The 13495-nt window shown below is 41.1% G+C and overlaps 1 protein-coding gene across 8 annotated transcripts in view; it reads left to right on the top strand.

Moving 5' to 3' along the window:
* nckap1 (NCK-associated protein 1) overlaps positions 1–13495 on the top strand; it is a 35332-nt gene that overhangs the window by 17871 nt on the left and 3966 nt on the right. For 4 of the 8 annotated variants that reach the window (XM_084375841.1, XM_084375839.1, XM_084375838.1 and 1 more), the window contains 24 exons: positions 885–1022; positions 1150–1198; positions 1292–1448; positions 2136–2192; positions 2678–2774; positions 3986–4092; positions 4173–4305; positions 4460–4547; positions 4695–4753; positions 4926–5071; positions 5162–5315; positions 5442–5561; positions 6528–6667; positions 7185–7316; positions 7679–7897; positions 8616–8746; positions 8878–8975; positions 9247–9340; positions 9504–9586; positions 10035–10115; positions 10207–10300; positions 10917–11033; positions 12752–12861; positions 13317–13406. In XM_084375841.1, the coding sequence (XP_084231967.1) occupies positions 885–1022; positions 1150–1198; positions 1292–1448; positions 2136–2192; positions 2678–2774; positions 3986–4092; positions 4173–4305; positions 4460–4547; positions 4695–4753; positions 4926–5071; positions 5162–5315; positions 5442–5561; positions 6528–6667; positions 7185–7316; positions 7679–7897; positions 8616–8746; positions 8878–8975; positions 9247–9340; positions 9504–9586; positions 10035–10115; positions 10207–10300; positions 10917–11033; positions 12752–12861; positions 13317–13406 (2694 nt within the window). The remainder of the gene's footprint in view (positions 1–884; positions 1023–1149; positions 1199–1291; positions 1449–2135; positions 2193–2677; positions 2775–3985; positions 4093–4172; positions 4306–4459; positions 4548–4694; positions 4754–4925; positions 5072–5161; positions 5316–5441; positions 5562–6527; positions 6668–7184; positions 7317–7678; positions 7898–8615; positions 8747–8877; positions 8976–9246; positions 9341–9503; positions 9587–10034; positions 10116–10206; positions 10301–10916; positions 11034–12751; positions 12862–13316; positions 13407–13495) is intronic. The other 4 variants (XM_084375844.1, XM_084375843.1, XM_084375842.1 and 1 more) reach the window with 2 other exon arrangements.

Raw genomic sequence — 13495 nt, 5'->3', positions numbered from 1 at the left:
CAGAAAGAAAGACATAATAAATAAATAAATAAATGAGGCATTCATTAATTTATTCATTTCTATTTTCTTCTTAAATGTATTTATTGATTTACATGGTGATTTGAGAAATAAATACGTAAATCTTAATGTAAATACATAAATATAAATAAGAATAAAGTGATTAAATGAATGGAAAATTAAATAGCAAAGTGAATAAATAGTTAATAATTAATACAAAGGTAAATAAATACAGCGACGAATTACAGCACAAATATCCACTTATGTCACATTTTATGAATTAATTAAAGCCGACATTTTTTTCAACTTTATTTTTGGTGCATTTAATGGCATATTAATTAATTTATTGAGCCATTTATATTTTTCTTTATACATTTCTGATTTTGGCAGGTGCAGTCCTCCATATCCTGGCATCAAAATGAGCAAACATTATATAATCATGATCAAAGCATGCGATCAACATCGGGTAAAATAGATAAAATCACAATACTATCAACAGATTCAATCTGGTTTCTGCCGAGGCGCGGTTGCCATAGCACCTGTAGTGCCACTTTTAGATCCGTCAGTCAGAGGAGAACAATCTCCGGCTCTGTGAGCGGAAATATCGACTGACTTCAAGGGGAAAATAAAGTACTGTGGGGCAACTTGTTTATGCAGCTGCTTTTCGTTTGCACAGACTGATGCAATAGAGTGATACATGTATCCGAGTGTCAGACGGCTCACTGTACACAGTTACAATAATCTGACTCATATGTCGTTCTCACAACCTTGTAAGACTATGTTAGGAAAAAGTTTTTAATTTGTTCTTCTTGCTCCTCTACCCTGCCTTTCTCTTTCTTCTTTCCCTCCTCCTGTTTCTCTCTCTTCATCCCTTCTTTCTCCTCCAGTCCCTGTCAGATGCTTTGATCAGTCTTCAGATGGTCTATCCCAGGAGGAATCTGTCCGCTGACCAGTGGAGGAACGCCCAGCTGCTCTCTCTCATCTCGGCTCCCTCCACCATGCTTAATCCTGCACAGTCAGACACTGTTAGTATGACGACGACCGCAGAGAAACGACTAAATTAATATCTGTGATCCTGATTCTAAGTCACAGTGTCTGATCTAAGGAGAAAAGATGTTAAATTGAATCACGTTTGCTCATCTCTGTCTTTAGATGCCATGTGAATACCTCTCACTGGACACAATGGAGAAGTGGATTGTTTGTAAGTACCGTAGAAACAGAGATTCAGACCTTCAGTGTTCATGTCAGGTCCTGTTTATTCAGTCGTATATTCCTCTCTCCTCTCTCTCTCCAGTTGGTTTCATCCTGTGTCATTCGGTGCTGAACAGCGATGCAGCAGCGTTGTCTCTGTGGAAGCTGGCTCTGCAGAGCTCCACCTGCCTCTGTCTGTTCAGGGATGAAGTCTTCCACATCCACAAGGCCGCAGAGGACCTGTTTGTGAACATCAGAGGGTGAGAGCATCTAAAGGAGATGACGTACATGAGCAGACAGTCTGTTTTTGTTTAAGTCATTTGTTTTACATGAAAATCTTAAATATTCCTGGGTCAGAGCTTCTGAAATGTGAGAGAGAGATCATTTTTCACTGTTTCGTACCTTTGGACTGTTGTCTAGATAACACAGAATTTAAAGATGTCTCTTGTGATTCAATATTTCCGTGCAGCTTTACATCAAAACATATAGAGTGCTGCAGGAATCACGTATTTTTGTAGATTAACCAGGAAGTTAGCATCGCCTTGGTTCCCTCGCAAAGAGCCGATTTTTCCTTTAGATTATTGCAAAAAATAGGATCTGTTGCAAACAAAAGCTTTTGATACTTAAACATTTAGAACAGCAAGATAATCGATTAATAATTCACAAATGAACACCACTCTATGATTTTTTTTTTAAGCATTAATGCAATCGCCAGAAGCAAAAAGCTATCGTTATTTCAGGCATATAACAAAAAATCCACTGACTTCAAGATAAGGGACCAGAGGTGCAAACATGCGAACACACTTCATGGTTTTTAGGACTCATTCCTGTAGCAGTCTGTTCTCAGATAGCAGAAAACCACATCACAGACATGCACACTCTATAATAAAATCTCTCAGTTTGTTTTTGCTCTTTTAACTCGTCCTTGCTTCTTGTGTGTTTTCCAGATACAACAAACGCATCAACGACATCAGGGAGTGTAAGGAACAGGCCCTGTCTCACGCGTACGTACAAAATCTGTTCGCTAATCCCCTTTTTCGTATTCCTTTTTGTTCCTTCACACAAACCATACTTCACATTTTCTGAATATTTCAGTGCCCACGTTTTCGTTTTATTCATTTATTCCTTTTCCTTTCTTTCTACTTCCCAACTTAAACTATCGTTTCAACTCTGCCTCTAGCCTTAAGTTTCTCCTTAAGGGAGTTTCACACAGAAACATCACCTTCTTCTTATCTTTATCCTCATTCAGTTTTTCCCTCCTGTTCCTGTTCCTCCCCGCTTTGTCTCCCCGGCTGTCTCAACTCTGCTTTTATCCTCATTACTTATTCCGTCTTCCCCTTTCATCTTCATTCTCATTCTTCTGCCGTCACTGTCATCTGCTTACTTTTGTCCTCCTCGCAGGATCGTCCTGAAAGTGTCAAAATACCGTTTAATCACGATGCTGGTTTGTTTTTGATATTCTGCTCTGACTTCCTCTGTCTCCCTGCAGAGGCTCCATGCACAGAGAGAGACGCAAGTTTCTGCGATCAGCTCTGAAGGAGTTGGCCACTGTTTTAGCCGATCAGCCTGGACTGCTGGGTCCGAAGGTAAACACACATTTCCACCTTAAACAGTGAGATAACACCTTAAATAACCCTTGAGTCAGTTTTAGAGGAGTTGGATGAGCAGTACTACATAACTATTGTGGATAAGTCATAGCTTATAAATACCTTATTGACTTAAATATTAAAATACAAATATAAGATAAAATATAAGAGTCTTTCAGTTAGGCTCTAAAGAAGGGGATTGTTATGATGGGTGGGATTGTAATGACCTAGTGTAACATACCAAAACTGCCCTAAAACACTAAAATACCACCTTAAGTAGCCTTTAGTTCCTCAATTCAGCTACCCAGGAGTCCAAACTCCTGTTTTTACTGAACAGAAATAAAAATAATATCTTATAATTATGGTTAAATGTTTCATACACATCAATGCAGTAAAAAACATTAATTGATTCTTCTTTTTTCGGAGTAAGAAACAGGAAGTAATGAACTTAACACCTTTCATAATAAAAGCTTTTGGAGGATTTCAGACCATTTTGTTATTTAAGTCCCAAAAACATGACAAACTAAAAAGTTTGGGGCTCTGATTGAAGCTAATGAATGTTGCCAACGTCCATGTCTCCTCTGTTTGTCCGCTACCTATGTGTTCGCTATCGTGGCCCTATATTAATTTAATTTAATTCGTTCTACTTAATTAAATCAGATCTTGTTGAGATTTAAATCAATTTCTACAAGTGGGCAGCATCAGAACATTGTTATAGTAATAACTACAAACAAGATAAACAGATTAAGATAACTTCCATGTGCTGAAAGAATAATATCCAATCGAATACCACCTTCAATGTTAAAATTTTCAACTTAATGTCCCTAAATTATCACTCCTCTCTCTTCTGTTGGCCGGAGATCTTGTGTGGACGAATGGAAACTACTGTAACATACAGCCCAGCCTTTAAATATTACAATATGACCTTAAATAATGCTGCATAAGTTTCACAATTTCTTAGGACTGACAGATTTTACCGCCTTAAACTCTGTAACTTCCTCAGGCCAGATGGAGACCCTCATTAATGTATAACTGAATATATCCGCTCAGCCTGACTGACTCTATAAACATATTCCATATTTTGTTCAGAGACTGTGAGAATGCTGTTGCTGCCAACTGCTTTTAGTTATTAATCTTGGGGATTTTCTGACATTTACGTTTCTTAACTTCTCTCCATATCTCTCTACTTCTGCCTCTTTCTGTCCCGCCAGGCCTTGTTCGTGTTCATGGCGTTGTCATTTGCCCGTGACGAGATCATCTGGCTGCTTCGACACGCAGACAACATCCAGAAGAAAAGCACAGACGACTTCATCGACAAGTACGCAAACGTACACATCTACACGTTCGGCTGCTTGTGTTGCTTTAGTTCTGGGTCTGATCGCGTGTTGTGTTTTGCAGACACATAGCAGAGTTGATCTTCTACATGGAGGAGCTCAGAGCTCACGTCAGGAAGTACGGCCCTGTGATGCAGCGATACTACGTCCAGTACCTGTCCGGCTTTGATGCTGTGGTGCTGAATGAACTGGTGCAGGTATGAACACACTTCAGATATTCCCTCAAACAAATACACTGCCCACCGTGTCTTAATCTTTAGATCCATTTGATTGATATGTATGTGAAGGTAGCGTTTTCTACACTGCTCTTGTCTTTTCTAACCAGCTTTCTATCTTGTCTTTATCTGACAGAACCTGTCTGTGTGTCCAGAGGACGAGTCTATAATCATGTCTTCATTTGTCAACACTATGACCTCTCTCAGTGTCAAACAAGGTAAAGGTATCGATTCTCGTACCGTCAAAACATAAAGTAGTGATAACAGGATAAATATGCAGTAGTATTACAAACTGATGACCAGTCAGGAACCAAAGTTTTAATGATTGATGCGTTTTGATGACATTGAATGCTGGTGTTTTTGTGTTTCAGTGGAGGATGGAGAGGTGTTTGACTTCAGAGGCATGAGGCTGGACTGGTTCAGACTGCAGGTGTGAAAACAGATCTAGTCCTTTAAAGCCTGTTAAAACATTTATCTAAAGCAGTGAGGAGATACTTGGAGAGAAACATCTAGAGTGTAAAGGAAAGAATGGCACTGCTGGTCAAAACAAACAAATGATCTCTACCTTCATACTTCTTCCCCCACTGTCCACCTCTCTGCAGGCCTACACCAGCGTCTCTAAAGCCAGTCTTGGTATTGCCGATCACAAGGAGCTCGGAAAAATGATGAACACCATCATCTTCCACACAAAGATGGTGGACTCTCTGGTGGAGATGCTGGTGGAGACGTCAGACTTGTCGATTTTCTGGTGAGACTCGGACGATTAAAATTTTTGCCATGACGCAAAATAATTTCAAGCGTATGTACATAAATCCTTAATTTTCTCTGTGTCCTGTAGCTTCTACAGCCGTGCGTTTGAAAAGATGTTCCAGCAGTGTTTGGAGCTTCCCTCCCAGAGCCGACACTCCATCTGCTTCCCTCTGCTCTGCACACACTTCATGTCCTGCACACACGAGCTCTGTCCTGAGGAGGTAAATACACATGCGGATACAGTTACGTTATCTTCTACTTACATTCATATTCGTAACATGTCAAACGATTTGCCCAACAACAGTTTTATTGCTGTTAAATGATGTCATGTCGATAACTAATGACTTTTTACTTTTCTTCGTCCACAGCGTCACCACATAGGGGATCGAAGCCTGTCGTTGTGTAACATGTTTCTGGATGAGATGGCCAAGCAGGCCAGAAACCTGATCACTGACATCTGCACTGAACAATGTACACTTAGCGACCAGGTACGAACACACACGCACACACACACACACAGCCAATTTAAAGAACTACTGTAGTTTGCCATTTAGAGAATAAAGGTATTCACTGTCTTACCAAGAGGTGGATGTGAGGATCGATACCCGTCTCTTATTTTTATGGTTATTAAGAGTCTATAGGCGGCAGCTAGTTAGCCTAGCTTAGCATAAAAATGGAAACCGGTGGAAACAGTAAGCCTGGCTCTGTCTAATTGTTTTCCCGACCAGCACGTCCAAAGCTCCTTTTTTTTGCTGGAGGGTTATGTGCTCGACTATTATTTTTTTTGGCTCTGAGCAGTTGCCAGGCAACCAACAGACCGTCCAGTGAGTTACTGGTCCCAGCTGAGACATATTCTGAGGGTGTTATTGATCAGATATGAGAGTGGCATTGATCTTTTCATCTCACTCTCCGCCAGAGAACGAATAACTACATTTCCCAAAAATGTCAAACTACTCCTTTAAGAATAAACGCGTCAGGAGCGCCGTGCTCTGAATGTCTAACATCGGCAGTCTGTGAGAAGATGGAGTTGAGGGTGACAGCAGAAATCGCATGTCCTCAAGTTTTGAGAGCTAAATACAAATGCATTCAAAAGTAATGTGGCCTAGAATATTATTATTGATCAGATTAAGTGCACAGAAAGTCCTGCAACTTTTCTTGAACAAACAAACTTCTTCTAAAAACAGAAAGACATCGCTACTTGTACCCCTTGCATAATATTACACGCTGTCACAATAATGTTGTGAGTCTTTGTTGATGCGTGTTGTTTAAAGCATCTTAAATTCATCTCTATAAGTCACCAGGTTCACGTCCTTCTTTAATAAAAGCTACTGTTCTAAGAACATCAGCCAGACCGTGAATAATCGGTCTTTCTCCGTCTCTTGTTTATCCCTGCCTGCCTCTTTCTCTCCTCTCCTCGCTGTCCGTCTCTCATCTTCTACTTTTCTGTGTCGCAGCTGCTTCCTAAGCACTGTGCGAAAACCATCAGCCAGGCCGTGAACAAGAAGAGCAAGAAGGCGACGGGGAAGAAGGGCGAGCCGGAGAGAGAGAAACCAGGAGTGGAGAGCATGAGGAAGAACAGACTACTGGTCACCAAGTGAGTCGAATGAGCAGAAGCACGAAAAACGGCAGAAATAGACTAAATTAAAATACTTATCTCCTTCCCCTTTCTTTTCTTTTTTGTGTCTCTTGAGTAATTACTGTTGCGCCTGTCAAAATTATTAATAATAGTTTTTATTGTTGGCTGAATTCCCATTAAACCTCCGTCTATGTTAATGCAGTAATAATGATTCTCATATAAACGGCTCAGTTTGTTGATGCATCATCGTTTTGTTCATATTGAATCAAGCTGTTGTTATTTTACGCTCTTCAGTGTTCTTATCACTATTTCCCACATGTGTCTGTCTTCTGTTTGGGAAGTGGAGGTTTTAACATCGTCACTTCTCCTCCATTTTTATTATTTTTGTTGCATTCTACTTTGTTTGTTTACTGTTTTTCTCCACTGCATGTTGTTGCTTAACGACCTGCCCTAGTTTCCCTACACAGGTCGTTAAGGGATTCATCATTTCTTATCGATCCTCTTTGATCTTGCCGTTTTCTCTTTCCTCCCTCAGTCTGGATAAACTCCACACAGCGTTATCTGAACTCTGCTTCTCCATCAACTACGTTCCCAACCTGGCAGTCTGGGAGCACACATTCACACCGAGAGAGTACCTCACCTCGCACCTGGAGATCCGATTTACCAAGTAAATAAAACACACGCAGATAAATCACGAGAACTCGACGTTAAAGCTTATTTTTGTTCGACCTTGTTTATGGTCCTCTCTGTCTAAGGTTAATACACTTTGAGACATTTATCTCTGCAAATATAGAGAAAGCAAAGGTCACAGTTGGTGCTTTAAACAACCTTTGAAAGCAAGGGAAATAAGACCTTTGAAAGTGGCATCTACTAGAGATTAGAAAAACAAAACTGAGGAGATTGTTTATTTTTTCTCGTTAATGTGAGAAGGATACCGGCTGTTTCCTCAGCACGTTGGTAGCTTCCATTTTAATGAGATTGTGACATTTTAAATATTATTTTACTAAATCTACCTCCATCCGTCTCTAGGTCCATAGTGGGGATGACCATGTACAACCAGGCTACTCAGGAGATAGCCAAGCCCAGTGAGCTGCTGACCAGCGTCAGAGCCTACATGACGGTGCTCCAGTCCATAGAGAACTACGTCACCATCGACATCACCCGGGTCTTCAACAACGTCCTCCTGCAGCAGACGCAGCACCTGGACAGCCACGGGGAGCCCACCATCACCAGTCTGTACACAAACTGGTACGTCTGCTGGAGTCCTGTGACCTAAAGAGTATACAGTAATCCAAAGCACAAAGAGTCTGGTAAAAGTAAAAGTACTGATTCAACTTCTTGACAGGCTCTGAAATGGACTCAAAGTATAAAAGTATAAAAAGTTTTTAAAAAGTAAAAATATCAGACAGTAAAGAGGAGAGGAAGTGTAATTTCCACATGGGATTATACATTGTATTTGTACAGGCTGCGCCGGTATAAAGGTATTATTGTAATCTGATACTTTAAAGTGTAGACGGTAAACAGCGTGTCCTTGGAGCCCGTGTCCACAGATTGAAACACTTTTATTAAAACACCAATAAAAATTCTCTGTACAGAAGGACAGAGTCTTTTATTGTTGAAGGAAATCCTGCCGCAGCACAAACAACGAGCGAACCAGACTTTGCTTGTTTTATCACATTTTATCACATTGTTGTTCTTGCATTTTCATTAAACACATCATTATTAAAAACCAAACATGAAAACAAAAACAATCGAAATTGGTTTAGCAGCAGCTCACTCAGCTTACAGTCCTGCTGATGGGATTTGCTGTTAGCAGAAGAAATCCCTCCAGATGGATTAAAATCCCATTTAGCAACATAATTACACATTTATTCATGGAAGTCACGCGTTGTTTTAGAAATCAGAAAAGGTGATACTCCTAACATGTAACCGCTGCTGACAAAGTATTTTGTGTGTGCGTGCGCAGGTACCTGGAGACGTTGCTCCGTCAGGTCAGCAACGGACACATCGCCTACTTCCCCGCCATGAAGGCCTTCGTCAACCTGCCCACGGAGAACGAGCTGACTTTCAACGCTGAGGAATACTCCGACATCTCTGGTACGAACACACACACACGAGCTGTGTTTTTGAATATTGTGCAGAAATTGACAGTTAAATATCTGCTAAAATATTTGTTGAATTATGTTTGTGTTTGTATTTTGTTATAATTTTATGATGTGTGTTCGCAGAGATGCGTTCACTGTCGGAGCTGTTGGGTCCGTACGGGATGAAGTTCCTCAGCGAGAGTCTGATGTGGCACATCTCATCACAGGTCGCTGAGCTGAAGGTATAAATACATAACTACTCTCCAGTGGTGGTGGAGGGAGTATTAAGCTCCTTAACTTAGGTCAAAGTCATTACTTGTAGAATAGAAGTACAATATTCCCTTAGTAGTGTTGTTAGAGTACATTTAGAAAGAAGCATGAAGAGAAAATACTCAAGTACAATGCTACAAAGAATATATAGATATTATCGACCTTAAGGATGATTCTACTACATAAGCAAGAAGTCACAGTTTGTTTCAACGCTAACGTGTCTGCATGTTTGTCTCCATGTAGAAACTGGTGGTAGAAAACATGGAGGTGTTGACCCAGATGAGGACGAGCTTTGACAAACCAGAACACATGGCCGCCCTCTTCAAGAAACTCACCTGTGAGCACGCACTAACACGAACACCTGTACACGTACACATGCGTAGTATCATTTCACACACTACTGATTTAATATCGATTGATTATGAACTGCGGTGCAATGATTTACCAACCGACCAGCCAGACTGACACTTGACATCGTTCCTGTGTTTGTGTTTGTGTAGCTGTGGACAGTGTGTTGAAGAGGATGACCATCATTGGCGTCATCTTGTCCTTCCGCTCGCTGGCTCAGGAGGCTCTGAGAGATGTAAGACACAAACAGCCGTTTATGAAGTTTATGAACGTGTTTTATTTAACTTTGAATACACAACGAAAGAGACGTCTTGTACAGAGATATCCTTGAAGGATTGCCATGCCAACTACTTTTTTCGTAGATTTAATGAGCTGCCAAAGTATATGGAGTAAGATACAGCAGACTGCAGTTTTAACTGCTTTTACTGTGAAATAATTTACATAAATATGTACTTTAATTATTTATAAGATCTCTGCAGGAACATTTCATGATCACGATTTCATGATTGATGGATTTAAAAGAAGTTTAACTGTTTAAATCATCCCTAAAAACCTATATATTACTAACCAGGCAGACATATGAGGGTTCACTTTAACTGATTCAAATATAAAAGCACCATAAATGTCTTATTTTTGTAATATTTCCCTGCTGAGCACTGATACTGGACTGTCTCCGTCTCCAGGTGTTATCCTGTCACATTCCTTTCCTGGTCAGTTCTGTGGAGGACTTCAAGGACCACATTCCCAGGGAGACGGACATGAAGGTAAAACACTCTTACAGACTTCTACACCTGATGGTAGAGTTACGTTATGTCCTCCTGCCTCGCGTTCATACATGAATCCGTCTGTTTCCAGGTGGCCATGAATGTCTACGAGCTGTCGTCAGCAGCAGGTCTACCCTGTGAGATTGACCCGGCTCTGGTGGTGGCTCTGTCCTCGCAAAAAAGTGGTAAGACACACGGATCCTTCAGCTCTTTATGTAAATCTGACGTCAGTTTAACACGTTGGTGTCATCTCTTCATAATCACTGTTGTCACTTTAATGTAAAAGTCACGACTGCGCTCCTCACAGGTCGGACCCGTAACATTTAGTTCAGTACAGAACAAATCTGACTTGAATCCCTTTTGATTCACGTAAAGGCTCCAGCAGCACAAGGTTAAACACGCCCGAAGACAGATTCAATGCACGTCTTGTTCTGCCGTCGAAGCTCACAGTTGTCAAAGACTGTGAAAGGCGTCGACGAGCTCCCCATCTCAAATAAAAAGGCTATTTTTCCCTCTTACAATATTAAACTCACAGAAGTCTCTGCTGGTGTGTTCAGTATTCGTTTGTGTAACGTCCTGTACTAAGTACTTAATGCTTGTGTACTGGATGATATAAAAACAGGCTGCGAGTAAACACAACGCACACTTCCTCGCTGTCGCAACCCTTTTCCTTTGCTCATTTTATAAACATCCTGTCACGTCTAAATAAAGCTAAAGGGAAACTTAATGTATTGTCGCCTTTGTCTGATAAACAAAATGGCAGCATTGTTATGTGATCCATGTCTGAAACTGTCTGCGCAGAGAACATCAGTCCAGAGGAGGAGTATAAGATCGCCTGTCTGCTGATGGTGTTTGTGGCCGTTTCCTTGCCAACGCTGGCTAGCAACGTGATGTCACAGTACAGCCCCGCCATCGAAGGTAAGACACCGTGCTGTTCTGCTATTTACAGATTATTTACCAGAGCTGATAAACTAAAGTTGAGTGAGACATATCGCTTCTTTCCGACCTCTGACGAGTTGCACATGCTACGACCACACAGAAGCTACAAACAACAGTTACTTCTTTAATGTCTTTGACTTCAGTGTCCGACTGAACGATGTTCAAGCGTGGCTTGACAGAGACGTACGGAAAGATAACCACAAACCAGCAGCACTCGGCTTCAACGCACGTTATCGCATCAGGCCGGAAAAGGAGAGTAAATGAACGTGTTCACATAACAGCTGATCTGAGCCAGAGGCGTTAGAAATATGTGGCGACTGCAGCGTCAAACTCTATAATATATATTCATATTGCATCCAAAAGCCAGATGTTAGCGGCTGTAGGTGGGTTTTTTAGCCAGTGTGAAAGGGATGTAGCCCTCAAGAACAGCAGTTTCCCAGCGTTTTCTGCTCCTGTCACATTTTCACTCACTGTCACTGTGACTCATTTGTCAGCGCTATATATAAGTTCTGCTCCTCTATGGAAACAGCACAATCATGGCGAGAAGCAAAGTCAGAACTGTCTGTTGTGCAGTATGACACAGCTATAATGCCATAAATCATAAGTAAAATAAAGTGTTGCCAACAATACATACTGAAATATTTCCAATTTTACTTACGAACTTGCTTGTCTCCTTTTCTGAGCAGCTGCCTCCATCTGTTGCTGCTCAGCCAGACTTGTTTATTTCCTGAGAGTTAAATTTCGATCTCCTGACTGTATGCTGTAGATCAGTTCGCCCAGTTTATTAGAAAACTGCAAAACGCGGTTAAATTACTGTATCTGTGCTGCAAATGGAGTAGTCTAATTCTGCATCACTACTTCCCCTTGTTTTCACCTGTAATAACTCCTTTATATAACTAGTGAAAATAACAATGCGGATGTTGTTTCATGGAGGCAGTTCAGAGCCTGCGAGCGGTGCAGGAGGAAACACCACGAAACATAATTTACTGCATCGGTGGCACGAGAGCGTTGTGCATGCAAATGATCTCGACCTCGTGCCCTGGGATTGATTCATTTGTGTGCACCGGAGACGTATCATCGTCTTTATTATGAACACTTTTTAAATGCTCAGTCCATTTTTAAAGGTCAGTTTACTCAGTGTGAACTGTTTAACTTTATTTGTTGGATGTTTTTCAGTAAAAAAAAAAAAAGCATTCATTCATTTAGATGAAGCTGATATTCAGTCCAATAGAGACACACTCGTCGGTATCAAAGAGATTTGTCACTCAAGGATGAATTATCGAGACGTTCTCCTCCTAACAACCTTGAAATGAAAGGCGCCATTGTTATTAAGGGACATTTGAAAAGCGTAATGAGTTGTAATGGGCTCCCCCATTGTTAGTATGCAGACTGCACATTGGCCAGCGATTGGTTTTCCGACAGCACATCTCAATCCGAGGCGGCAGTGAGTCACGCCGACCATTTTGTGAACTTAAAATTCAAGTGCATGTTTTATTCTCACACACGCGCACACACACACACATGAAATACAGAAAAAATGAAATCCAGGTTTTTTTTTTTATTCTGCGTAATTTCTCTGCTGTGAGAGTCTTAAACAACCTCACGTGTCGGGAATTAAACCAGTTAATTGATCTTCAATTACAGATGATGTCTTCATCTTCCTCTGACTAATAATGTGTGTTTGCTGCCCCCTACAGGCCACTGCAACAACATCCACTGCCTGGCCAAAGCCATCAACCAGATCGCTGCCGCTCTCTTCACCATCCACAAGGGGAGCATAGAGGACCGCCTGAAGGAGTTCCTGGCTGTAAGATGAAAAGACATTTTGTCATTGACTTATGATTAGAGGACATGTGAGACCTTTTATTTGCAATGCTTCAGTTTTTATTAAAAAGAGCAGAGTTTATGGGGAGATAACCGCAAAAAAAACCCGGTAAGACTCCAGATGGGGGCAATTTTTTGGCATATCTCCCCTCCTGTGTCACCATAGCAGCTGATAAAAACATCACACATGGATGAGAAAAGAAAAAAGCAATTTATTTGATACAAAAAAAGGTACCTTCGTCTGCAATAAACTGCCATGTCACTGTGATTCATTTGCAGTCGTGTCACATCCTCTTTAATAGATTTGCATAAATGTAGGTGATGGAAACAGACGGACTGACTCGCGTTTTATTTTGCCGAAAACATTTCTGACAAAATAACAAATGAAACAATTTGTTCTTCACTGACACGTGTTTCTCTCCGTGTCGTTCTGTGCAGCTGGCCTCGTCCAGTCTGTTGAAGATCGGCCAGGAGACGGACAAGATGACGACGCGTAACAGAGAATCTGTCTACCTGCTGCTGGACATGGTGAGAGAGACTGAATGAAGGCACCTTTACAGCAGAAGTCTGGTTCATGTGGTGCAGACCGAGGAAAAGAAATTAGATTGTCTCGTTGT

Source organism: Pagrus pagrus (genome assembly GCF_965226575.1).
Source record: "Pagrus pagrus genome assembly, chromosome: 15".
Taxonomy (NCBI): Eukaryota; Metazoa; Chordata; class Actinopteri; order Spariformes; family Sparidae; genus Pagrus; species Pagrus pagrus.
Note: the sequence above shows the minus strand (reverse complement) of the source record. Positions and strands in the feature narration are given on the sequence as shown.